This window comes from Tympanuchus pallidicinctus, unplaced genomic scaffold (assembly GCF_026119805.1).
Source record: "Tympanuchus pallidicinctus isolate F22 unplaced genomic scaffold, pur_lepc_1.0 scaffold8, whole genome shotgun sequence".
Lineage (NCBI taxonomy): Eukaryota > Metazoa > Chordata > Aves > Galliformes > Phasianidae > Tympanuchus > Tympanuchus pallidicinctus.
Genome location: NW_026294802.1, coordinates 53557252 through 53583904, shown reverse-complemented (window position 1 = coordinate 53583904; position 26653 = coordinate 53557252). Strand labels below are relative to the sequence as shown.

General features: G+C 43.4%; 1 protein-coding gene across 7 annotated transcripts; it reads right to left on the bottom strand.

Annotated features, from left to right (window-relative positions):
- Positions 1-95: 95 nt before the first annotated feature.
- Positions 96-26196, bottom strand: SEC16A (SEC16 homolog A, endoplasmic reticulum export factor). Of its 7 annotated transcripts, XM_052667520.1 has the most exons (33): positions 26067-26195; positions 20888-23359; positions 19637-20119; positions 19008-19153; positions 16871-16956; positions 16050-16185; positions 15339-15537; positions 14135-14312; positions 13343-13485; positions 13086-13147; positions 12737-12875; positions 12252-12494; positions 11902-11999; positions 11358-11439; positions 11051-11168; positions 10709-10820; positions 10332-10437; positions 9962-10102; positions 9739-9852; positions 8929-9133; positions 8502-8750; positions 8009-8097; positions 7015-7062; positions 6675-6833; positions 5991-6068; positions 5773-5829; positions 5380-5491; positions 4932-5069; positions 4257-4357; positions 3723-3797; positions 2973-3032; positions 2046-2120; positions 96-1662 (listed from the first exon to the last, which is right to left on the bottom strand). In XM_052667520.1, the coding sequence occupies exons 2-33, from the start codon at positions 23282-23284 to the stop codon at positions 1594-1596; spliced, it is 6498 nt and encodes a 2165-aa protein (XP_052523480.1). In that variant the 5' UTR covers positions 23285-23359; positions 26067-26195; the 3' UTR covers positions 96-1593. The 7 variants fall into 7 exon arrangements, with proteins under 7 accessions (XP_052523480.1, XP_052523474.1, XP_052523475.1 ...); XM_052667514.1 differs by having other exon boundaries at positions 19637-23359; positions 26067-26196; XM_052667515.1 differs by having other exon boundaries at positions 4932-5066; positions 19637-23359; positions 26067-26196.
- Positions 26197-26653: the final 457 nt, after the last annotated feature.

Sequence of the window (26653 nt, the reverse complement as noted above, 5' to 3'; positions counted from 1 at the left end):
CGGTAGCTCCGAGCCCGCCCCGCCCGTTGCACGGCGCTGCAGCGCCCCCTCGCGGCTGGAGGACTGAAGCAAGAACCACAGGGAGGAGCGAAATGTGAAAGTGCTCCAGAGCGCAAAATATTTTATTTAAGAATTTACAGTGTCAAATCTTACACTTAGGAAAGATAGCCGCTCCCAGCTCAAAGGAAGCCTTCTTGCATTAAGAGGTCTGGCAGTCTCTACTGAAAGGAGAAAGCTAGAGGGAGCCCAGAGGCTTCAGCCATAGAAAAGTCACCACGCTGCGCCCGGCCCACCACGCAAAGGTTTGCAGCTCCCCCCACCAGCGTTTTGCATAGCCCCTTTGCAACGGATGTAAGGCTATCGAGATCTCACGAACAGGAAAACAACCAGGGACCAACACAGGCAATTCCACATTCACAGCGCTTCTACTCCTGGGCAGAAATTCAAGTAGAAAAAAAAAAAAAACCAAAAACCAAACAGTTTGGTGGCAAATTCTAAATAAAATATGGCCTAAGGATTTAATAAATATTTAAAGGTTTATTTCTCTCTTTGCAGATGATTCAGATTCTTCAGTCGATATGAAAGTTGCATATCATAGGTTGAGGTTTCCTACATTAGACCTAAGGATTGTGAAGTCCAGCGGCAGAGGTCTAACCCACCTACATTTAGTACATCTGAAACTCAGCCGTAAGCTACTTAAGACCTTGGTTATTTTAGTAATGGAAATTCAAGAACAGTACTATGCTGATTCTGGCATTGAAGAGGAAGAGAAAGCGAGCTTCCCAGCTGTTACCACCTCAGTGATGCAGTGCCAGAAGTTTGAGAGAAAGCAAGTAACCGTATTGCACTTCAGTAACACCATCAAATAGTACAGCATCAGCTATTATACAGAGAGCTTCTTTCAGACTATACAGTTTGCTTTACAAGTACTCTAAACCACAAACTACATACATACTAGATAAGATCCAAATCAAATTAGTATTAGATTACAGTCACAGTTTTCATTCGATATAGGTCAATTTATTTGGATGAGCTGTGGCCCCCTCCCCCCCTCAGAAAACAAACTAGCGTGAGGCATTTCCCCAATGAGCAACTTGAATTTCATACACTGATAAACCAAGTCCTGTTTTCTAAGCATTACAATTGCATGGTCCTCTTAAGGCCACAGTGCCATGTTACAATGTGGACGTGTTCTCCCCCACGGGGAGGGGAGCATCCTTCAGAAATTAAAGAATCCCTGAAACTGCTTCTCCAAAAGTCCCACTAGAAGGTTTAAAGTAATTTTAAAGAATAAATTGCCTGTGCAATTTACGAATAGTTTTTGTAACAGACAACAACTATTCCCTCTCTCATGTCTATTCTTTATCACAGCGAAGCTATTTCTAGCCAGTTCTTTAAAAGGAAGAGTTACATATATTCCACGTTTGGTAATGATTTATGTAGATGAGGTGCAAGCTGGGAGACCCATGGGAAAAAAATCATCCATCATTCAATTACTGTCATGTCACCTGCAGCTGGCTCTGATACGTGCCGTAGGACTGAGCAGTTCTTCATATATCCAGGAGGTGAATGAGAACTCCAAACAAAGCCAAACTACTTCAATGTCGGATACTTCCTCTGCCCAATTCTTCCTGGCCTTGAACTTCCAGTGACTGCAGGAGACTGAAAAAACATGATGTGAATAAAACCAATATTGTGTAAAATACGCCGTACTGGAGACAAAATGCAGATGCTGTCAGTAAAGCCTTGATCCCAGAATTGTTATTTTAAGGGAGCTAGACTGCTCTGTGTCCACATCCTACATGCAGCAGCCCAGATTAAACAGTAAAAAAATAAAAGCTATCCAAAAGAAGATGGAATTTGTACTGATATTTAAGGCCACACCAAGTCGTTTTAAGTGACCTCAGTCCACGTCTACCTTTACTAAGCAATAAGGTTCAGCACAGTTGATTTGCTCCAGCAGCATTTATTTGTTAGAACTCGAAGGACTAACAAGCCTATGGTTTTGTTCAACATTCTGAAGTAGCAAGAAGGCCTTTACTCACTTGTGCAAATTGAGAAGGATTGTAGAACTGTACTGCTCCTGCTGATGGCTCCCCCGAAGGCGGTGCAGGAGCAGGCTAGAAAGGAGATGAGACTGAAATTAGAAAACTGCAGAGCTTCACTGCCTCTCATACTTGGTTTGCTTAGTCACACAGAGCAAATATTCACAGAAATAATGCCAACAATACGAACGGAGCAGCATATTGTAACACTGCAACAAGTGCTGGTACAGCTCGCGTATCTTTAATGTTGTTTGCTTGATGTAGGAATAGGCAAAACAATGTCACATGCATCCACTGTAAACAGCTCTGAGAATCCACAGCATGCAAACCAGAACAAGGCACCAGTGCAACTTCACTGAGTTAGTACCTCTGCTCTGTTAGTAGACCTGAGACTTGCCCCAGAACAAACGCTCTACGTCAAGTTTTGCTTTACTAAGAAGTATCAGAAAGACTTTGTGTCATTCCTTTTACAGCGAGCCCACAGGACCGAAACTTACAGCAGAGAGGAAGCATTCCTTTAATTCCTACAGGGGCTTTTGTAGATGAAAAGGGAACGGTATCACTACCAACCTGAGACACGCAGTCACAGAATGAGAAGGATTTGCTCGCATGGGTCATTTAGGGAGGTGGTGTTTTGCTGTTATTAACTGATTGACTACGTTGGTATCCCAGGAAAGAGCTGATGAACATTATTAAGTGATTCTCTTAGGAAGGTGAACAAGAAGCATGCCCAGGTTACGTGCATTCTCATTAACACGAGAGTGTTAAAAGGAACACCGCATCGTTAGTCACTTTGACATTGACTGTTATTTCAGTGAAACGAGAGGGGAAAATGGCTAGAAGCAGCATTAGTACATGAGCAAATGCAAAATAAAGAGGGGAAAAGTAAATATGTTGACATAAATGAGAATAGCCAGCCACATGTACCTGATTAAAATGCTGGCTTACTTCACGTGATAATGAACTCATTGAACTAGAGCGCGAAAGCTACAAAACAGCAAGAACACACAAATACAAAAAAACACAAATAAAAAAGTCATGCATGTCACTGCCCCAAGCTTTCAGTTGTTTTACTTCATTATAAAAAGTCTCACTCTGCCAAAGGTTAAACCAACTTCACGTTAAAAAAATTAAAAACGTAAAGCCAGAAGTTAGTTTAAATCAAATGGATTCTTAAAGCACAAAATTACACGGATATAGAAAACATTTAGTAGGAATAAAGGTAAGGGTGCTCTGCCTGCACACTGCAATCTATTCTCATCTGTCTCTCACGTTTAATATTAGTGAAATTATAGGCATGCACGAAGGCAAGCAGACATCCTCAAGTGCTACTGCTATTTCACTCTGAAAAGGTACTCAGAAGTTTACTTATAGAACAGATCACACTACAGAAACACACTGAGGCTGAACTTCTGTGCACTTAAGAGCCTGTTGTACCATTTTGGAAGCAGCCGTATGATTTCAGCTTGGCTGGTCATCAGCCACTGAATCAATCACATAATCATAGAACAGCCCGGGCTGGAAGAGACCAAGATTTCAGGTCCAACCTTTTATAGGTAAATGGAATCTACGTGAGATTATCTACTATTCCATCCAACTGCTGCGTTAGACAGCCCTGTAAGACCACTATTGTTGAAATGCACAGGTCAGTAGCTAATTACACTGATCAAGTCTTACCTCGCCTGGTTGGAAGCCATCAGGGTTGGAAACGGGAAGCCCAGATCCAGGTGGAACCACTGCAGGGTTTAAATACTAAAGAAAAACAATGCACTATTTGTTAATCTTCATTCCTCTAACTGATCACAATCCTATTTCACGTTTTTACTGTAACAATCCCATCAAAGCAAAGCAGCATTGCAATCCATTGAGTCAGAAGGAACACGCAGTACATGGCTACTTCCTGCATTCCTGGTCCATGTCCTGACACACTGCACACACTGCACACACTGCACACACTGCACACATTGCACACACTGCACACATTGCACACACCAACCTTGCAGCTCTGCCAAGTTAGGAGATGCAAGTCTTCATGCACTCCCTACCTCCATTTTCACTTCCCTCATCCAATTCCTTAACTAAACGTAGCAAATGTTTGCATATAACAACAACATGCTTTATTTATTCTGCAGCTAGGAAGCTTCCATTGGGAACCATGAATTATTTACACAAAGTTGGAATATCCTGCACATGCAATTCAACCTAACTCACCTCTTGATCAACAGCTGCAGATGGATCTGGGTTGGTTTGGTTTGCAGCTGGCGTTTGCTCTGCTGCACCACTGCCTTCCACTGGCTGAGGGTCCCCTGGAACTATAAAGTGAATGAGACTTAGCCAAACACATCAGCTCAGGGTGCTTGACTTCATAGAAAGAGAAGCAGCAGGGTCATAAGCAGAACTGAATTTCTACAACATCAATCTTCTACCAGAAAAAAAAAGAGGTAATTTAAAGAGTGTAGCATTAGTATTTTTTAGATGCCTCAGTTTTGTTACAAGTCTGCAAGCAGGAGATGCATGCAATTCACAGAAACAGCCTTGGTGCAACACAGTATGTAGGAAATTAGAAAAAAGATCATAAATAATGAGAGCACTTGTTTAGCAAAACAGGAACACTATATTATTCACATTTTCCTATTATGATGGCTCTAAAAAAGCTTAAAAAGGCACAGAAAATCCTACTTTGTTTCGGTGCCTTTTGGTAAACTCAAAGCAAATAAAAAACCACCTCTGATGGCAGGGTACAGAGACAGGCCCTGCTAATTTGTTTCACAGCAATCCCAGATCAACCTTGCTTTAAAAGTGCTCAACTCCACTAAGTCCAATTTCTCTATCAAATGTTCAGAGGCTACTTAAGACACGTTGGCAAATTATCCACTCATGACATACCTGCGTTTGGAACAAATACATTGGCAGGAATTGGCATTGGTGCCAGAGGTGCAAACAGGTCTGATGGTGCAGGAACAGCACCGCCTGCCTTGGTTCCACCTGGATTCAGAACATCAACATAACGGGCTCTGCTTCCTGCTAAGAGAAATTCAGAAATAACAGAAATAAGCCTTGTGTAATTCCTCCCTGTGCCTATTTTCAACTGCCTGCTGGTTAAACTGTCTTTCAGAATCAGCAAATAATACTGCAGGGATACAAACAATCTCCAAGCCACAGAGTTACTGCGACAGCAATCACAAGGCAGAAGCTAGGCACAAGAGCTGCACAACATCACTGAGTTGCCAGCTGTCTTTTCTGGAGGTGTTTGGGAGCAAGAGTTTTATCTTCATATTTTATACAACATAAAATCTGAAGTCTTCCATACTTCAACCATAAAAGTGTCTGTTACCTGCTCTTCTAGAGAACATGTTGACAGGGGCACTGGGTGGGCCTCCAGGCCCAGATGGAGCAGCCTGAGGAACTTTAGGAAATCCTGTTGGAGGTGGAGGTGGAGGCTTACTCTGCAGGGAGAACAAGAAAAAAAACCCTTAACCACATCATAACTAAGTTTACTATAAACCCCCTCCTAAGCTCAGCTGTCTGGATCCATGCAAGCATCTGAGGATACAAATGGTTTTCTAAGTAAGTAGACTATACAAACACGTAACCTGTTTATGAGCTTCAAGATGTGGCACATTTTAACCCAAATTCAGTAAAATGCTGCTCATAAAACCCAATAATAGGTGAAAGAAAACTGTAAGCCAGCTGTCAGCTTGGAGAAGCAAACAGTTCAGGTTTTTACCTCTTCTTCTGGCTCATCCAAATTAACCCAACGTTGCTTCTTTTCATCCCAAACAATCTGCAAGGAAATCACAGTCAAAGATTAGACCTTCAAACTAAGCTGAAATAAACACAATTTTAAGTTTCATGCACGCTTCTTCACTTCTTTCTTCCTGACACCCAGGAAGCCATTTTGAACAGCCTACAGTTCACAAAAGCTTTGTGGTTTAAAGGCCTTACTGATTTGTTCTTGTCGTCTGGAAGGTGAGCTTCATTCTTTCCTTTTCCCATCAGCCAGCGAAACCAGTTTGCACCAGTCTAAAATATAAGCACACCTATTCAGTTCTCCCAACACTGTCTTTACAGGGAATTTAAAAGACAATTTCATCTGGTAACTTGTTTTCTGTTAGGAACTTCAACTCTAACTTGAAAAAAAAAAATAATAAAGGAAAGATGTCCTCAGCTAAACTAGCTATAGGGAAGAAGGAATTCTGAGGATTCTGAGGTGATAGGCCATAGATGACAACTAATGCTCCTAAATAGCAATCTGAGAAAACAGGAAAAAAGGATTGGTATAAGATGGAAAAAACAAACAAATACTGAGAACGCAGAAGTGAATCCGCTGTGGTGCTGAGGGCTGGATGAAAGAAACGGGTTTTGTTTGTTTATAAATAAAGGGAAGTTGCTTTGAATTCATTCCCAATGAAAACAAGCAGCTAGTAGTGCAAGCAGAAGTGCTTGTAAAGGTAGGCAGCAGTAGCACAAATTACAACATGGGCACATGGTAACATCTAGAGGTTGCAATAGTCAAGACAAAAAACACCATGAGGCAGTTTACTCAGGTGCTCTGCAATCAGTGCCCTGGCCTGAGACTGACCACGTATTCCAAGAATCTCCTCCTACCACCTTCCTTATCAAGTGTACCTTTCTAGATGCTGGCTCTTTTTTCACTTCTTTCTTAGTCTCCTTCCCTACAGGATCAGGTGGAGAAGGAGGCGGCTGCTTTGCTGCAGAGTTAGATCTCTCTCGTCCCACAGAATGAGCAGAGGACTCTGAAGTTGTCCGGGATCTTTGTCCATAGCCCTGTATTATAAATATACAGGAGAGCACAAAGTTGTTCCTGATGGAATGAACAGAATAATCCAGCTTGCTACACAATTTTTTTTGTTTGAAAAGTTAGTAACAGGTTATAAATACATCAGTAAAAAGCATATACACATAAGGTTATGAAATCAGCAGAACAAACACCCTAATGGTGGCATACCATATATGCTGAAGACTGAGATGCAGATCTGGATCTTCGTTCTGGTGCCTGGTTAGATACAAAGCCAGGACATGCTTAATAAGCAAGCAGCTCAGTATCTGCTGGTACAACATGCACTTCTCATTACAAATTCCCACAGCATTCAAGACATTCAAGCCGGTTATTTGGGTATTTCTATGCCTTCTGACATGCAGGAGGCACAGAAAAAGAGCTGAAGTCTGACCATGTCATTACACTGCCATATAGCTAGTGCACTGAAAAGTTAGATCAGGTCACTGCTGTGCAGACAATCAGTCCACAAGAGGCAAGATACAGAACTGCTGCACCAGGCAGTGATTGATGTGCTTCCATCCCCAGCTTCCTCACTTTCAACCCCTACATACAGCAACTCTCTAAAAGAGAAACAAACGAAAGAAAACCACACCAATTTCTTTTATAAGTATAGCTAAGGATCCTCCACAACCTTTATCAGTTGATTAATGTACCCCTATTAAAAATGCTTATATTAATTCACTCCAACAAGAAACTAAAATAACTTCCAAGGAAATACCAACTTCAGAAACATGTAAGCAGTGAAAATACTATACATGTAAACAAGGCTTTTGGAATTTTGATTTGACTGGGCATATTTCCAGTCATGATTAAAAGCTGGTCACCACAGTGCTTTGAGAGTTCATTCACAGAACTGTGACTGGTTGTCTCACTTGTATGCTTCAAGTTCTTCTTGAAGAATCGTTTTAGAGGTAGCAGGGGAAGACAGGCCAGAAAAAAGCCACCACTAAGCTCTTCAGATAACAGCATGGCACCCTCATCCAGTTAAATGGCTGAGAGTTCCATATTAGTTCTTGATTCTTTATTCACTGAAGGGAACGAAGAGCAAAGCAGAAAAAGCTTCAAAATCTAGATGAAGTGCAAGACAAATCCCCAATGCCTTGTGTTAGCAAAGACATGTAATGCAGCTGACTTTTGCTAGAAATGTATAAAATAAAAATACCATTCTAGCCATTCTGTTGTAGAAATCTTCCTCTCTCTGTTCAGGGAAAGAGTTTCGTGAAGGAGACTCTGAGGCAATTCTCTGCATTCCTTAAAAGCAAAATTAGACTGTTAGCTAGGGGAGGGGGTGGGGAGTTTAACAAGATCCTGGAAGCTGATGACCAGGACAGAAGCCCTGATGCTCCAAGTTCCAGACCTTACAAACAGAACAGCCAGCTGCACTGCACTCAGCAGTTCCATGAAACAGGCAATTTTCTGCATCATGCCTCAACTGCAATTTGCTGATTCCAACCTTCCTTTTAAGATAAGTCCAACAAGCAGGATGAATACTAAAGCTTCCCACAGATATTTCTGTAACTCTACATTATCTTTTTTAACTCAATTACCCAAGACCTCTCTTACTATTTTATAAACGTTGAGATGCTCCGTATTAAACCCTACAATATTTCATTCCCCCTAGAAAAAAAAGGGAGCTATTCACAAAGATTCCAGACCTGTTTCCAGGTTCATCTGCTCCTCTTCCTGTGGTTCAGTTTCTTGTGGTGGCCCTCCTGGTGGCAGCGTTGACCCTAAATACAGTGGTGATGGCTCAGCTCCGTACTGATTTGAAAACCCTGGAGGTGCAAAGCCAGGTCCTGGCCCAATAGGCTGAGAGGCCACGGGATAGAAAGGGACACTTTGGACAGCATCCTGGTCACCAGGAGGAATCCCAGCAGCTGACCCATCAAGTATAGCCTGAGGAGCTAAGGCACAAAAAAGTCAAGGATTACAACTAAACAGAACCTTTCAACCCGTGAATAAGATCATACAATGCAGAACTGAAGTCTCACTGTTTCCACTGTCCTTCTCAGGAGTTCCTCATATTAGAAACCCAAAATACCTATTTCGCTCTTTGTCGTGCAGAGGGATGTAAGAACTAACCTGAAGGCATCAGCTGCACGCTTTGCATCTGCTGAGCCATGTTGGGCAACAAAGATGCTAACAAGGCATTTTCAGCACCTGGGCCCACGTCGTGGCCAACTCCTGCTCCATCATATTGACTGGGATGGTCCAATTCAGAGCTTGGTGTGCTGCACGGGTACTGCTGTGGTGTGGATCTGTCTGTGCTGTAAGCTATTGCCCCTTCCTGCACACACACAAAAATAAGATCTTATTAATTCTACCTGATGTTGAGTTCATAACCAAGGGAACGTACAGCAAAGGAAATCTTAAGAGTGAAAACAGTGCAATTGTTGCTTTTAACTCTTTAGTCAAAAAAAATAGCTGTCATCCACTTGTAAATCAAGTTCAACCAAAACACTTAGGTTTTTGTATCTAACAGAAGCATAGTTAATTAGGTCAATTTTCATATTGCTAGTGGGTCTCTTGACATAACTGTCTTCCACTTGGTTTAGCTATACTAATCCACAATAAACATCTTCGTTCATGTTTGCTTTGTTGTTTTTTTAACCAATCTAATGAACTTTGCAATTTTCCTTGCATTACAGTACTAAAAAAGTCTATTTTATGTAACATAACTACCTTTTAAGGTAGTCAGTACTAAATCTTAAGGCACTAAAGTATATTAAATCCTCTTGGTTTCAGTTATAATACTTGTCTTTTACAACACAGTATTTCACGAGGTCATCACACACAAACATCAAGTTTTTGTAGCTGTCAACACAAATAAAGTAACTGAAAATTGGTTTCACATTAATCCTCAGAAGGGAATATTTCATGTTCTTGAATTACCTTGATCTGTCCATCCACGTGTCGAAGCCTTACTAACCATGAAGGTTCAACAAAGGATTCCTGGTCAGGTTTCTCTTTTATCTGGGGATCAAACAGGCGCAGCTGCGATGACATCTAGAAAAAGGAAGCGCTGTAAAGTTAAGCAGCCAACACGAGGTAACTTCACCCACAGCTTATCACCTACAATACAAAGCTACGAACGTGCAGATCTTCCCTGTGTTACCTGGATTAGCTGGCCAATAAGTACAGGTGAATAGTACTGCGGATTTTTAAGGACAGTTCTGGAAATCACTTCACAATAATGGAAAGCCTGAGCAGCAAGTCCCATTTCAGCTAGGCGGCAAGCATAGATGAATTTGAAAACCTACAGAAAGCAAGCAAAATAAAGCAAGTGGTCAGAACATTCTTGGAAGCATCACAGGGAAAAAAAAGCATACTGATTGATGGGACAGGGAAAAGCCATCTTGCACTCCTGTTTGTGAATATTTCATGTTGCAAGAGAGAGAAAATATTTTGTGTGTTGAATAAAGCACGTATGAGAGATTAACACATCACAAAAGTCTGAGAAAACAAGGGATTGAACAGATCTTCACCTGGAAATTGGGCAAGCAGCCAGGCTGGGTTCCCAGTGACTGTGCATATTCATAGGCTTCTGTTCTTTGAATAGCTTCATTGGTGGCAAACTTCAAAAATGGCAAGCTGTTGCGGAATGGGAGAAGAGAAATATTACTTCACATGAAGAATATAAACGTTATCAATGACACAGATCTGTCTATTAGACATACAGCCAGAAATATAGCTCCATCAAACACAGGGCAAGTAACTTCAGCTCCTCAAACAGCAACAGGGCAGCAGGCAGTTCTCAAAGCCAGCTGTTGCAAGTGATGATGAGGGGCACAGTGCAACTCTTTAGGCACGAACCTTTCTGCTTGGCATCAGAGAAGTTTGTTTTAAGAAGGGAAATCCAAACCTGTGATTTGATCCAATGAGGACAAGCTTTGTTGTCTTCCTCGTGTAAACTCCAAAACCAACTTGGGCCATAAGGTAACAAAAGTGAGCAGCATCCAGCAGGCCTTTAGAAGCTGCAGAAAAATAAGCAATAGAACTCAAAATATTATGTCTTGATGACACATATTGAATTGCCTTTGTATTCACATAGCTTCACAATACAGACAAGCCCGTACAGAACTGTCACACTTGACATTTTACAAAGCAATTGTTTGTTAAAAGGAAGAAAAAGCAGCTGAGTAATTAATTTTTTTTTCCAAAGGCTTTTCTTTCAGTCATCCTCATTTAATTCTTAAAGAGTTACCAAGAGTGTCTCCCATGGTAGCAATGGTCCTGGATTCCAAGTCCACGTTATTAGTCAAGTTGGATAACACCATAGCTAGATGTGGCCTCCAGTCTCCCCATTTCTCATCTCCACAGCACTGAAATTAGAAGAATTAATTACAGAAATCAGTGGCAGGAACTCTGCATGTTTAAGTGTTCCAACCTAAAAAGGACTAAGAGAATTTACCTGACCTAGAGCAAGCACCTGGAAGGTTTACTGCAATGATCAATAACATTAATAACAGTATCTCTTTAAGACTCAATTGCAGCTCACACTGGAACCTTACCGTGGATGCAGCTGGCATCCTTCCAGACATGAGCTGGTAAACAGTCTGCAGAGGGTCATTAATTGGGAGACTGTTGGCAAACCTAGAGAGACATTATACAGAAAAACAAGAAATAAACACTGGGTAAGGAGTTAAATTGCACTGAACATTCGGTCACTGTTCATCTTGCTTAGTGTAAGAAAAGGAAGTGCTGTTTGAAAATCCTGCACTGAATAAGCAATTGCCCAAAGGATAACAACTAAGAGAAATTATTAATTGCTTGGACCTGCCAATATGACATATATCAATTCCATGCCCATAGGATGATAGGGTTCAAATATCCCTTCAATTAACTTCTCAAATTTAATTTTACAGCCTCCCGACCTCAGACAAGTGAAAGTAACAGATTACATGCATCAACTCAATACACAAATAAAACTAAAGCATAAATCTTGCACAAGCTAAACGGCTAACTCATGATTTTAACATCAAGACTTCTGAAGCACCAGCTCTCTCGTTGTCAGAACAGGTAACCATACCATACTAACAACAAGCAAAGCTGTACCTGGTCATCACTCTTGCATGTGTTCTGTTGTCCATCTTGCTGGCAAGTAGCAGAGCATGACCCCATAAGCCATGCTTCATGGCTGACTCCAAAGCATCCTAAGTTAACACAGAGATTAGTTTCCTGGTGGTAGCTTAATATTTAGCTCAGATAATCAGCAATCATTCTACTGTAGTATTCTGACATTTCCTTGGGCCACATGCTCACACCAGAATTTAACTTTATGAACTGCAGCATCATGAATTATTGCATGCACTGCAAGCTGCAAAAATAGTTTTCACTGAGAGCTTTCAGATTTTTGAAAAATAAAACATTCACACAGCATCTGGAATAACAGCATGGACACTCACCTTCTTACGTCCATAAAGCAGCAGCTCTCTGAACCTCTCTGTTTCTTTCTCAAGACTGTCAATTGTGGTTATAAGACTATCAGTGAGAAATGAGAGCTGGGCTTCACCAGATTCCTCCTCTACTTGTTCCAAAGCCTCATTAGTGAAATCAATTAAATTTGCTTCATTAGGGGACTTCCCAGGAAGCCATACTGTTTTATGGTCTCGGAGCAGAAGTTCAGCCAGGTCTGTTCCCACAACAGTCTATTGTGTGTGGCAGGGGGAAACAAACAAGAACAACTGTTATTTCAACACTGCCTTTGTTTTGCTCGTCAATTCAGCAAGCCTCTGTCAGAACCTCTGAGCACAAATGAGCAGTTTACCTGCTCCCAATCTATCAACTGTTCAGAATAGGTGACCACCTATAAATGCCATCTTTTACATAAATACCATCTTCATGCGTGAAGTATTTTAGGCTAGATAAGAACTCAAGCAGTAAGACATACCCCATTCTGCCTGCACAGCAGTACAATGAAGTCCCAAAGCAGGCTTGCAGATTCTTTGTCAATTAAATTTTCGTTTTTAAAACATTGTGTAGCTTTGTTTTGTGCAAAATTGATAACATCCACTTTATGGGTGTCATCTCTGGAAAAAAAAAAATGAAACAAGTAAAACATTCGTGTCACTATTGTGACTAGTATCAGGAACAAATTAAGTGTTTCTTACAAGTGGAAAACAAGAAATATTTTGAGTTAATTTAAGCCCTGCAACTTACAATTGTAGGACAATAAAATATTAGATGAGGAAATGGAATCTAAAAAGTGAGGAAGTTTTTTGAGGTCTGTTAGGACATACTTAGCAAGAGGACCTGGAAAAGCTCTCATTTCTTCTTGCTCTGGAGAATGTTGCATCATAGTCTAAAACACAAACACAAACCATGAGACTTGTTAAAAGTTACCACTTACAGCTACAAATCAAACACAACAGATAAATACAGAAAGATAACATGCACTGATATATAATAAAAACAATCTGTAGATCACAGTTCCCTCCCACCCCGACAAAAAGAAAGGTCAATATTTCACTGCCCATGTTTTTCTTTAAAGCATTACCTCCATGCTGTGTATTTCAACCAGGGCTGGCTGTCCTTCTGAAGGCAGGTTTGGCAGCACTTTTATTAAGAAGCCCCCAGGGCCAAACCTGGCACACAGATGAGGCACTGAAAATTTCTCAGGCGTTAAGGGCCTTAAGGGCACTGAAGGAGGGAGAAAAGATAAAATAAGAAAAGCTGATGATCTGACCTGTAATTGAAGTAAAAAAAACAAAACCAAATTCAACTTGACTAAACATTAAAATAAATGAATTGGCTCCATCCAATTTCTAAAGATCTTCTGAAAACTGAAGAATTAAAGAACTCTAAGATTGACTTATTGTTTCAACTCAGGATCTGTCTCAGATGTGTCTGTGAGATCTCTGTACAAATGCATGACATCTTCAAAGAGCCAATGATGCACCTGAGGCTACTCTGGAAAACCTCTTCCAGAGAAATGATTAAAACAAAAAAAAATTGTGGATAAATCTGAAGTTTCACTTAAATCTTAATCACCCCTTGAAAGCACAAGCAGTGAAGCTCAAAAACGTATCTAAACAATGTTTACAGATGTAAGAAAGATTTAATCACCATCTAAACGCTGCCATCTAACTACTGTCCTCCCATGAAAACTAGTTATGCTAAGAACAGACCAGTTCTGCTCACACACACACACAGCAGGTCGCAGTACTTTCCTGCTGATTGACTCAACGGGTGTAGGAAAATGGTATCATACACTATGACCACAAACAAAAGCACAAACCACACCAGTAGGCAGCCTCACAGTCCCCTCCCTCCCCAGTGGTGCCAATACCTTGATCTACAGCTGACCATCCAGTTTCAGTCGGGTAGCCATAATCTGTAAAAGGCTGTTGTCCATCAAAGTTAGGAGCGTATCCACCATACGGGTAATCTGTGTGCAGTGGCACTGCCTGTGCAGCAGTTTCATACACATTAGCCGTTAAATCGTGGTTACTTCTATACAGCTGGCTCTAAATAGATCATATTAGTGGCTGTCAGCAGCAAAGTTACACAAAGCAAGCAATCCTGCAAGCGTGGGTCCAGACAGCAAGCATCCCTCCCACCCACCACCCACTTCAGTTCTTCAGAAGGCTCTTAGAACAGTTTTACCACATCACTTCATTTGGTAACACTACCCTGCAAGTCACCTGGTGCAATAGGCTATAGAAGACAGCATCTGCTAGTGTTCTCCCTCCCTCAGTGTTTTCACCACTATTTGTTCACGTTCAAGTATGTTCAGTTCACTCCCCACAGAACATCGAGGTGTTTGTGTCAGCAGTACCATTATGGCACTGCTTCCAGGCTCAGCTGTTGCTGGATCAGCAACTATGGATCAGAATCAACGTGAATCTTTGACAGAAAATCTCACCTGATTAAATGTGATGGGTATCTAAATGGCACTCAGTGCCTGAAGATTAATGCCCAGATGATCACCAACACCACTTCCAGTACTATTGAAACCATTGGAATTCAGACAGGAGGACAACCTAACACTTACAGGAAACACGATGCAACACGTGATCTGCTAGTAAAGCTCTACTACAACGTCCTGAATATTCCTTCTCTTTTTCAGGTATTTGTATTTATAGCATAGGTAGATCAGCTAGATTTGGTTTTGATTTTAAAGTCAAGATAGTATGATACAAATGCTGGGTTAGACTTAACAGATCCCATGCTTGCAATCAGAAAAGTGACATAACACAAAGCCAGGCATTATCAACTACAGCCAAGCACAGTGAGGGCAAAGTTCTCACAGAGCAACGCATGCATGGCAACTTGCACAGCTGAGTACACTTTTGGTTAAAGATCTCCTGACAGCTGTGCTAAACACCAAGTTCACGACTATATCACAGCACAGCCTTAACTTCCAGAGCGCAATCCTTCCAAGATTAAAAAAAAATAAAGATTTACTGATCTCTAACTTCTTCCCCACTCCTAAGAGAAAGACCCAGCAAAGCTGAAAGAGCCAAGTATTGACGTGAGCCTTTGAAACTCACCTGCTGGGAACGAGAGCTGAAGCTGCTCCGGTGACTGTGCACGCTGTGGGAGCTCCTCAGGCTGTGACCTGAATGCTCACTGTGAACGCTGCGCCTGTCGAACTCGTCACCATAAGGATCTCTGGGAGGCTCAGTTTCATCATCAAAGCTTCCAGTGAAACGAGGATCGTATCTCCAACGATCCTCGTATCGGTCATGTCTAAAGAACAGCAACCAAAATAACATCTAAGAACAACAACATGTCTAAGAACAACAAAAATAAACATACCCAACCATATCCCAGAGGAAAGTGACTCTGCTGCACACCTCTCAAGAAGGAAACCGTACCTAACTTCAGAAGGACTTTCAGACTACTTCCTAGATTGAGTTATTTATTACAGTAAACAAACTGAGACTGCTTAAAGAACTTCATCTAGAATACTCAAAATCAAGACCAATGTCATGTTCCAAGGCTGTTTTAGGCAAACAAAGAATGCTTATCTGGGGAAAAAAAAAAAACCACAAACCATATTTGCCTTAAATCCTTGAGGCTGATATGACAGTTGTTCCTAATTTATTTATGTTAAAGCAAAACTAACAAGAATAACTGTGAGATGCGTAACATTACACTGCGAGCCTTTATTCATACATAAATGGTAGCTCTCCAAATAATTAGCACCTAGGCCCTTCTCTCCCCTAGCTCAGGAAAGAGCACAGATTGAATGGACAGACCTGTTGCTGTATGGGTATGCTTCTCTCTTCTGGTAAGGGTTGTGTTCACCATCATACAAATACCTCTGGTCATAACTTCTAGGATCTCTGTACCTGGGGTCATAGGCTGATGAGTAACGTTCCCAACGACTCGGATCTTTGGAAGATAAAAAGAAATGGTTTAGATACTAGAAGTCACTACCTACAGCTTCTCTTTCCCTTCTCCTTAATTACATGCTGATTTGGACAGAAACAGAAAGATTTGGTTATTACAGTTAGCTACCAGCCTTCAGTGAGCCTCAGCATACGGACAGATTGCGCTTATAATCCTCACTGGCACCATATAAGCGATTGCCTTCAGAACACCAACACCACAAGGGCCCTGGGAGCGTCCAGGTAACCATGGACAAAACCAACTTCAATTTCTGTTCACACTTCACCTAAATTTTTTCTAGAATGCTGCTTGCAGGTTAAACACCAAAGATGCGTGCCAGCAAATGGCAGGTCTGCAAAGCACTGAAGTAAAACAATTTTACACTCAGCACAGAATGCCTTCTTAATGACAAGGCAAAGATAAGTCTGAGATGGAAGAAAAATCCTTGTTTTCTATTAATACTTCTGCTGAATAAAAGTAGTACAGGACAGATAGCATGGTGTTAAAGTACTAAAGCAGGCCCAAAGATCAACTTCTAACAAGTGTAGCTATTCTGATTGTGGAAAGGATATCAGCTTCTTTTTGTGATGACAAAAAAACAAAACCAACAATAATTCTCCAATCTTGAAATTCATTTTCTCCACAAATTTCTCTCTATAGAAAAATAGAGCTCATGTTGACACCTTACCTCCATAATCATATGTGCTCGGGTAATAGCCTGGATAATAATCAGCCCATCCAGTTTTTGCATAATAATCTTCAGGATATCCTTGTCTGAAAGAAAGAGCACAGGCATGAGAAGTCATTATTCCTCCTTAGATCCTTCTGAAGTCATCAGAAGATACAAAGAACTACAGAACTGCTGGTTGAGCAAACGAAGACAAAAACCACAAGAACCTGACTAAAAACACAAAACAGATCACTGATATGCAAGTACAAATGCTGTAGTTACCTTCAATAAGTCACACCACTTGTGATGGAAAATGAAAAGCGTGGCCATTAAAAGCTTTTACCATATGCCATTTTTGAGACACTACCCCACAGTTCTTGAAACAAAGCCAGCAGAGCAATGTCAGATGAAAAGACAGAACGCAGTGTGTACGGGTGTGTTTGTACACATGCACACACGCATTCATGTACAGAAGCACGTGCATGAAAACATGTTTGTGTGGATCTAAACATTCACATGTGTACACATTCACAAAGACTCCTACGTATACATAGATACATCTTTGCACAGGAAGGAAAGGGATCTGAAAACAGTGTGCAACGACAGGAACTTCCACACTCTTCTCCTACACTCCATTCATAGCACAGTGCAAGCTCTCAAGCAGCCAAACAAGTCCTCACCAGAAAAACCAGTGGGAAGCTTGCTAGCACAGCACAGATCTTTGCAGAGGAGTTTTGATCTTATCAGATCAGGTTTATCCACCCAACCCGTCTTCTCAGCCCCCCTCAGAAAGATGCTGCTCCCTTAACCTCACCAAACTGAATTTAAGAATCTGCTTCACCAATTTGTTATGGAAATCAATGCATCACTGACACACTGCAGGAAATTCTCAGACACAACCTTTGTGTGACATGGACACTTTGTGCTGCTGTCCTGCAGTGCTGTGCTACAGCCTACATCCACATCACATCACTCCAACACTGACAGACAGCAGGATTTGATCTCTCCAAAGCCACCGTGAAGATTTTAACCTCTTAAAAATAACACCCAAGAAGAGCACAAATCAGCAGGAGCTGAGCTCAGTGCTACTAGATGTTATCTCATTGCGAGAGGTCACAATGCACTGAGATTCACTTCAGACAACAGTAGAAGTTAGCACACATGGTTCTGCCTTTTCTCTTTTTATTTTCTACTCCTCAGAGCCAAAGCTTTCTACAATCTTACAGTAAGTAGAATTTTGCTTTCAATTTGAGATCTGCCCCATGAGAGATCCACCCAGAACAACAGACTAATACTACTGATACTACATCATTTCCAGAATGTGCTCTCTGGGGGTCTCTTGGAAAGCTGCAATTTACTCACTGGATAATACAGCAGTAATATTTCATCATGAATTGGAAATTCACACAAATCACCTGGGCAATAATGATCAAGACCCAGCAATCCCTGGCAGGTGATTTGCTGCTTTCTGAGAAATACTAGGGATTTCATTTCTGCTTTTTACGTAGTAATTGCAAGCAGCATTTAAACACTGCTTCTCTCTGAAATTTCTTATTTCACACAACTAACCAGATTACAGCTCCCATTTTTTCATGCCTGACGTCCACTAAAAGCTTGTTCACAAAGCTGAAACAATCACACAAATTCACTTGACACAACACCAGGTACATTTTCACTGGATTCATCCCTGTCTCAGTGAGCCACACGTGCTGCTCTGCCTATCAAGCAAAGCCCACACAAGTTTGCCAAAGTGCCATTTATGAACAGAACCAGAGAACCACTCTAAGTGCCAGCAAGAAAAAAAACTGGCATTGATTAAGAAACCCATGAGCTGCACACGCTGCTCTTTCACAGCACAAGTGCACAGAGCTAACTTCAGCACTAAGTCTGCTGCAGTGACTTTCTGCCTGGCAGGAAAGCTAACAACCAGCTAGAGAGCTGGATGAAAGCAGCAGTGAGCTTCAGCAACAGAAAAGACAGCTGGAATCCTAACAGTGCCTTTTCAGACGTGCCATTTGATACCTTACTTCCCTATGGCAACGCAGAAGGAGTTTTTGAACTTCCTCGCCGCAACTTACGCCATACAACTCTGAGGCACAATTACACTCAGTGCTTTAGAACATACCAGACTTCATTCAGTTTAGGGATTGCATACCTAGAAGAGGGCCTATCAGAGCAGTGACTGGCTCTGGAGCTAGGACGTTCAGGCTCAGAATACCGGTAACTGCCAGGCTCCATATAAGCAGTGCTGCTGCTGTCGTAGTACCTGTACCGTGGGTCATACTGTCCATAGCTATCCTCCTAGAAGAGACATTGACAGGTAAGGTAAGAGGCCTCCCAGCTTCAAGAATAAACCTTCATAAGCAAATTGCCACAAACACCCCAGCCGTGACAAGACAAAGAGATGCAGACCAGTAGTCTACAGGATAGATTTTGGTATTCCTCATGGAAAGGTATATCCAAGTCCATTCATATCCAAAACTTAAGAAAGAAACATTACTTCTACCACTGTGATGGTCATGCTGCAAAACTGCCAATAACTGAGGCAGCAGATGAGAGCAATATCTGAACATCTCTGCCAACTACAATTAATATTAGCAACTGCTTAAACTTGTAAGTACCTTCATAGTTTAAGTTATTACTGCAATTAAATTTTGCCTGTAGTTAAGTCTTGACACGAATGCCATACGGAATGTTTACCCCTATATAACTATTAAAACTTGTAATTCAAAGACAAAAATGACTGATATCAAGGGGAGAAGAAAGGAGAAAATGAAAAATTACCAGGTAATACAGATGAGCTGCTGTCCTGGGATCTGGAGGAGGGTAAGGTGGTGGATACGGAGGCTGGTAAGCATCGTAAGGATGCCTGTAGTAGTAATAAGGGTTCTGAGGTGGACCGAAGGCATCCTGAGGAGTCTGAGGCAGGGGAGGACGCTGCAGGTCTTGCTGTGCACTTGGCAGCGCTGGCTGACCGGTGGTGGCAGGAGCTGTGGGAGCCACAGCAGCTGAGGGCTGTCCAGAGCCCGGCTGCTTATCGGGGCTGGGCAGCTGTGCTGAACTTGCCTCTTGGTTCCTGGGCTCCTGGTTCTCACACTGCTGGGACGCCTGCGCGCCTCTCGGCCCTGCTGCAGTCTGGTAGTTTGAAGAAGCTGAGGACTGCCCAGAAGACGCCGGCATCTGAGCTGCCTGCATTTGTGGTTGGGATGGCAATGCTCCCTGTACAGCTCTGTCTGGCACAGCCTGATGCTGTACATCTTTTGTCACCTGTTGATAGAAATGTTGTTTGTCACGCACCTCGGGACCAGCTTGACCAGCACTGCCAGCTGGCTGTTGAGGATGCACAGGACCACCAGAAAGCAGCTGATTATGCACTTGCACGGAATTACTTGCACTGCTTTTCTCCAACGTCCGTGACACTGTAAAATCAAGCACTCCAGCAGCTTCTTCTTTGCTATTTGAACGATTTACAGAATTTTTGGTCTGTACTACAGAATTAACAGGTGGAAGCAATGCACTTGTGTTTCCACTGGGAAGATTCATCCCAGGAGAGATGGATGAATAAGCCCCTGACTTGCTAGCAAATTCAGGAGCAAAACCTTCAAAATTAACATTCTTTTGCCCTTCAGGAGCTAAATTAGATGGTGTTTTCACGAGCAAGTTTGCAGGCTGATTAGAAGCGATATCAGAGGAATTAACAGGGCTTTGTAATAAATTATGTTTTAACAGATTACTATTTGGAGGAGCATTAGCTAACAGAGATCCAACTTGCATCACAGGCAACAGTGCATTTTCCCCAGAGATGATTCCACCAGCATGTGATGTTTGGGGACCAACTGAAGGCTTGTCCCCAACCCTGGAATCCTTCATTGGCTGACTGTTCTCATTGCTGCTTAGCTGATTAGATAGAGAAATAGAAAAATTAATTGGCTGAGCCAAGTTATAACTTTGATTAGGCTGAGCAATTAGGATAGGCTGATTTTGCAAAGACTCTGTAGGTGGAGAAGACAACAAACTTGCATAACCAGAACTTGCCTGAGACTGAAGCGCCTCTTCTTCTCCCAATTTGGGAGGATTCTCAAGATTTTCAGATGATATATTTCCATCTTGGGAAGGCTGCACAGCAATACTCCCTGGTTTGGTTGGCTGCTGATTAGACAGGCCTTCTTCCGGTGGCTGAATTACTTCTACAGTTTGTTTGGCAGGTACATAAACTGCAGGAGCAGCAGGAGCTAGAAGAACATTTCCTCCAAAATTAGGTAACTCATTGTGAGCCCACAGAGTTGTTGCTGGGCTATCACACTTCTTAATTGCTCCCTGAGCCCTTGTGGAGGACCTTCTCTCAGACAAAGACTGCATGTTTTCCATAACAGGTCCAGAGTGCAATATATTTCCAGCTTCACCAGGGACTGCTAGAGGCAGAGGGTATACCTGAGGCATGAAAATAGTTTCTAGATTATCTGGTGGCTGTTCAAGATTGCCAGGTGATGCAGCAGGCATAGCTGTACCCTTCTTGGTGCTCTTCTGGTTCGGGTGGTTCTCCCTTAATTCAACCACCATTTTTGCTTGGTCAATCTCTGCAGGTTTTATACCAACTCCATGGGACCTCACGGGTTCAAAAGAACTATTTGCACTCGTCTGAAATACTCCTGTGGGCTTAGGAGGACTCGGAGTTGGAGGCTGGGACAGGTTACCATGGTAGCTCTTGTTTGGGTTGATCTCACTTGAATCATCTCCCAGAGGAGAAGAGTCTATCTGCTTAAAGAAGCAAGCAGAAGATTCCTCATCGGGCTTCCCGCTTTCTTGCTGAATAAATGTACCAATCTGCTCTTGAGGCCTTGCTGAGCTAGAAGCGCTCCTATGGCTGATGTTGCTATAGTTTGAAGACACACTATCTGGTCGTACAGGATGAGCTAATGAATCAGGTGCCTCCAGATTTGGTCCTCCTTCAGCATGGCTCACAACAGCATTCTTCGGAAGCACCTGACCCGGTAAGGACCCATATCTGTACAGATCAGGATGAGCAGAAGGGGATGAAGCATTCATGTTACGCGGCTCACTTGGCAGCACTTCTTGGTTCTGTATGCACTCCAGGTTCTCCACGTTTTCATACTGTGACCCACCATTCCCAGCTGCATCACCCACACCTGCTTTGCCATCACTAACAAACATCGATTGCTTAGCAGCCTGTGCCTCCTGCTGACTTAGAATTTTAGGAAAATACTGGACATCCATCCCTTTTTGTATCATCTCGTTGGCTGAACCTGTACCCATCTGAGCCTGAGAGAGAACGTTAGCTGGAGCCCGCTGAGGATGCCCCGGCTGGTGATACAAGGGTGATGAATGTGGTTGACAAGCAAACTCAGGTTTCTCAACCATGTAATTTTTTTCAGATGAAAGTATTTCTTCATTTTCTGCTTCATCCCCTTTGAAAAACATGGAAAGGGTTCCTGAGTCTTGGTCTGTGGGAACAGGTCTATTTGATGCTTCAGACATACCTGGAGACTGTTTCTGGAGGTTATTTTCCTGAGCTGTAGGAATGACAGAGCTGGAGTCTTGCAACGGTGGCTGTGGGTAAAACTGCTCCTGGTAAGGTTGATTTAACCAAGCATTTGTCGTTTCTGTGTTCTGTCTAAAGACATTTCCAGGCTGGAAGCTGTTCATGTGATGACCACTATTTGCAGAGCCATTTTTCCCATTTTTTTCACAACCAACAGCTAAAGGCGCTTGCACAGCATTCTGTGGAACTCCTTGATGCACAGGACCACGCTGTAAATTAGTCTGCGGAGGAGGATGAGAAGTGCTAACAGGAGACTGGGAAACGTTATGAATGTCAGTCTGAGAATGTGGTTCAGAATAGGGCACAAAATTTCGAACTGGAGATTGCAGGTTACCTTGAACAGGTCTCCACTGAGACACGGGCTGCTGAGGAGCTGGAGGGAAGAGTGCTGTTGCAGGGGGTCCAGAAGAAGGTACTGCAGACCCATGGAGTCCGAGATCCGCATTTGGATGCAGGTCTGCAGTGCTGTTTGTAACGTATCCTGGGGATGGAGCAGGAATTGGAACATTAGAAAACGTACTGCTGTTTGCTCCTGGTTGAGATACAGAAGCTGGCAGTGACGGATGCAGTCCATGAGGATTGTCCCCTACGTGAGCTGGCGAAGAATGCACAACGGCTGGCTGAGGAAACGCCGCTGGGGAAGAACTTTGCATAACCAGTGCGTTGCCCTTGGATGGATTATCTAAAGGGGCAGTAAAACCCTGCGGAGTCTGTCTGCCAAAGGCAAAAGGGTCTGTCACAGGCTGCACCGGGGCAGCTGTTGCATTTGCTCGTTTACTGAGCGACGTGCTTCTCCAGTACGTGTTCCGAGCAATGCCTGCAGGAGGTGGAGCTGCTGCTCCTGCTGGAACAGTCTGTGGAGGCTGCTGCATGGTGGCCTTCCAGCAGGGTCAGATGCCAGATGAAAAACAAGTAGTGGATGCTGGAGACAAATTCCTTCTTGCACTCTGTTAGGACAAAAACATGACAAGTCATTTTCCTTTCCTGCAATGTATGTCCCACTTCAGCAACTTCTACCTTAGAAACAAAACAAACAAAAGATGTCTCTGCTCTCTAGAACATATAAGAAATTCACACCCAGCATTGTAATTCTAAATCCAAGCACCGTTTTAATGAAGCTTAACACTGAGTGAAACACCAAACACTGAAAAGGCAAAAGGAAGCAACAGTCAGAACCAACAGCATCTGCAAGCACCATGGTATGCTGAATGTAATTCAAATGCATTGAGAAAATGTTACTGTTAGAAACAGTGCTTCCTAACCTCTGCTGCATTATTGCTCAACTGAACGGATCTTTTTACAGGTCAGATGAGAAGCACTCAAGAAGGAGCTCATCGAACGTTCCTCACTTGAACAGAACGTGTCCCATTTTTGTTTAAATAAATAAAATATCGTTCAGGACAGCAGTAGCTGTTGAGAAAGAAAACTGCGTTCATCAGAAATATTCTCTCACATAGATGAACTCTGCTGCACAATAGCAGAACTGCATTTAAAAATATTAAATGCAATCCACTCCCACCCACACCTACTGATTAATCGATGCTCTCACTTTCACCTCAGCAGGACTTCAGCACAGTGCCACAGAGCGACAGTCACACTGCAGGACAGGTACAGAAGCTCCAGCTCAGCCAGCAAGAACTTCACAGAATGGTTTGGGTGAGGAGGGACCTTAAAGCCCAGCCAGCCCCTGCCACAAGCTAGCTGCTCCCCAGCAGGTCAGGCAGCCCAGGGCCCCATCCAGCCCAGCCTTGGCACCTCCAGGGATGGCTGGTTAGGAACTCGTATAGAAAAGTCACACTTGTGTAATTTTAACAGCAGTAGAAAAGTTTAAATGCAAAATAATAATAATTCTGGTTTAACAAAAAGACAGTGGAGTGAATGCTGCTTATCTACATGCATTTCGTAGATATATAATGAAAACTTACTACGAAAAAAAGCATGCTGTACAGACAGCACAATTTGTACAGACTGTATCAGAGTCAGCACAGCTCACCCTGCGGAACATCTCTCCTACTCATCACCAAAGAACCCAACATACCAGTGTATAATCTAGGCTTCTCTTCCAAAGGGCCAAGAACACCAATCAGCAGAGGCAGGGTCTCTCCATCGCTTCTCGTTATCCACACTTTTCATAGACCTGTTTGACTGCTTCAAACCCTAAGCTCAGATCTTGTTATTAACAGAAAAACTATTTGTGAAGTAATCAAGCACAAAAGCAAACTGTTTTATAACTCAGATACCCAACTCCAAGTTTCTGATGTGGGCTTCATTCCTTCCTGTCCTACCAGATGTACACACACACAAAACCCTTACACTTTTCCCACTCTTGTAACAACCTGTACTAGTAATTAGCTAATTAAAGTCTGTGTGAGTTTTCTTTCTCAGCTCTGCTTTAGAATCCCCATAACAAGATTCCTATCACTGCATTACAGAGGTTCAACACGAGGGCACCAGATTCCTTGCAGAAGAAAAGTTAATATTAACAGACTGCACACAGTAGTAAAAGCATGCAATATCTGAAGAAGTAAGTCCAAATAAAACCAGCGTGCCCATGGCAGTTTAGCTCAAACAGAAGATATCAGCTCAGAGATACCGATCCTCCCTGCCTCCAATCCACAGAAATGCCTGTAAGAAAATTCTACGTCACTACATAACCAAAGATCCAACTCTTTGCCTTATCTAGTTCAGTAATTCTGCACTTTCTGATTATTAATTTCTGTTTATTAATGGATAGTAGACCAGACTGATAAACATTAATCACCAGCAACAACAACTGTTTCCAGATATGCCAAGAAAACACTACTGAAAAGAAAGAAAATGACCAGAACTACTGTCTGGACAAGGCTAAGGTTAAATTCATCTAATATGCCTATACTCACTACTTCAAAGTCCTCTGTGAAGTTCTATTGATACTAAGAAATAAACTTGGGGAGAATTAATTTAATCCCATTCCCAATGCTAGATAAGCTGCTCTAAAACACAAACGTGCCCACAAAGCAGGTTACTGAGCACCTTTATGACCAGTTTTTGGGCCACAAGTTTCTCAGTTCTTCCCAATGCAAACAGCTGCGTACAAGCAGAAACAGACTGGGGACGTTCTGCCTTAACACCGCTCATTGCTTCCTGCCTGCCTCATAAGCAGGAACCACGGCTGCGCTGGGAGAAGAACCCTTTGGGAACCAGAAGCACAAAGCTTAATGGGATTGACTGGTGGTAACAAAAAATAAAAGCGTTAATTATTCCACCACCAGATCGCCAGCAGATCCCTGCATCTTCAGGCAGCCACCCGACTGAGCCAGCACCAGCTCTGCTCCAGCAAAGCAGACACACCTGAGCCCTCACACGGGCGACAAACCAACAACAGCACACAACCCCCGTCTGAAGAAGTTCTGCTGGGTGCGGGCCCAGGCGGGGCCCCTTCTGTCCGTGAGTCGGCCACGACGACGCACATCAGTACGACCCTGCCCCACGATCGGCTCCAGGCCCCACGTTACACACTCGGCCCGTTCGGGATTCCCGGCCCCACCGCCGCCCCGCCGCCTCCCTGCGAGGCACGGAGCGCTCCCGGGCCTGGTGCCGGCACTTCGAGCCCAGCGCTCGCCGCTCAGCCCTCCCTCCCCGCGCCGCCCTTCTCACAGCCCATTCCCGCCGTACCTGGCGGCCGCCGCCGGCCGATCCCCTCAGCGCCGAGCGCCGCCCCCCCTCGCGGTCGCAGCTCCGTGCCCCCCCGCCGCCGCCATCTTGGCACATCCGGCCTCAGTTCCGCCGCCGACCGCCGACGTGTCACGGCGCGCGCGCGATGACGTCACGGCGCGTGCAGGGCCGGCGCCGCGCGCTTGGCCGAGTTCTGTTTTCTCTGCCTTTCTTCCTTCCGCGTTCCTTTAAAGGCGAAAAGGGGGACGGCGGGACGCGGCGGGTTAAAGGCAAAAAAGATAACAGAAAAAAATAAAAACAACCAGGCGAAAGGCGGAAGCGGCTCTGACAGCGCCCGCCCCTCAATGCCGTGGCCTGGCGCAGGCGCAGTGCGGTTGCGGCCTCTGTAGGCCCCCGTTCGAGTCTCGCCAAGGGGCCACCGGTTCGAATCCCGCCTCAGGTGGCTGCCGGCACGAGCGCTCGTCAGCTTTCCTTTTCCTTGCTGTGCTGCCCCAGCGCCCTTCTTCACGCTAGGGTTCCCTGTAGGCGGTCCTGGTGCTTCCCGGCTTCTTGAGGAAGCCTCCTCGCGGCATTCCCGTCTTCTCCAT

Excerpts from the sequence above, each read along its gene's own strand:
- SEC16A (XM_052667514.1), bottom strand. The coding sequence starts at position 23,284 with ATGCAGCAGCCTCCACAGACTGTTCCAGCAGGAGCAGCAGCTCCACCT. Across the intron at positions 16,186-16,870 it reads GAGCACATATGATTATGGAG|ATCCGAGTCGTTGGGAACGT; the intron begins GTAAGGTGTCAA and ends TATCTTCCAAAG. Across the intron at positions 9,134-9,738 it reads ACGTGGATGGACAGATCAAG|GAAGGGGCAATAGCTTACAG; the intron begins GTAATTCAAGAA and ends GTGTGTGTGCAG.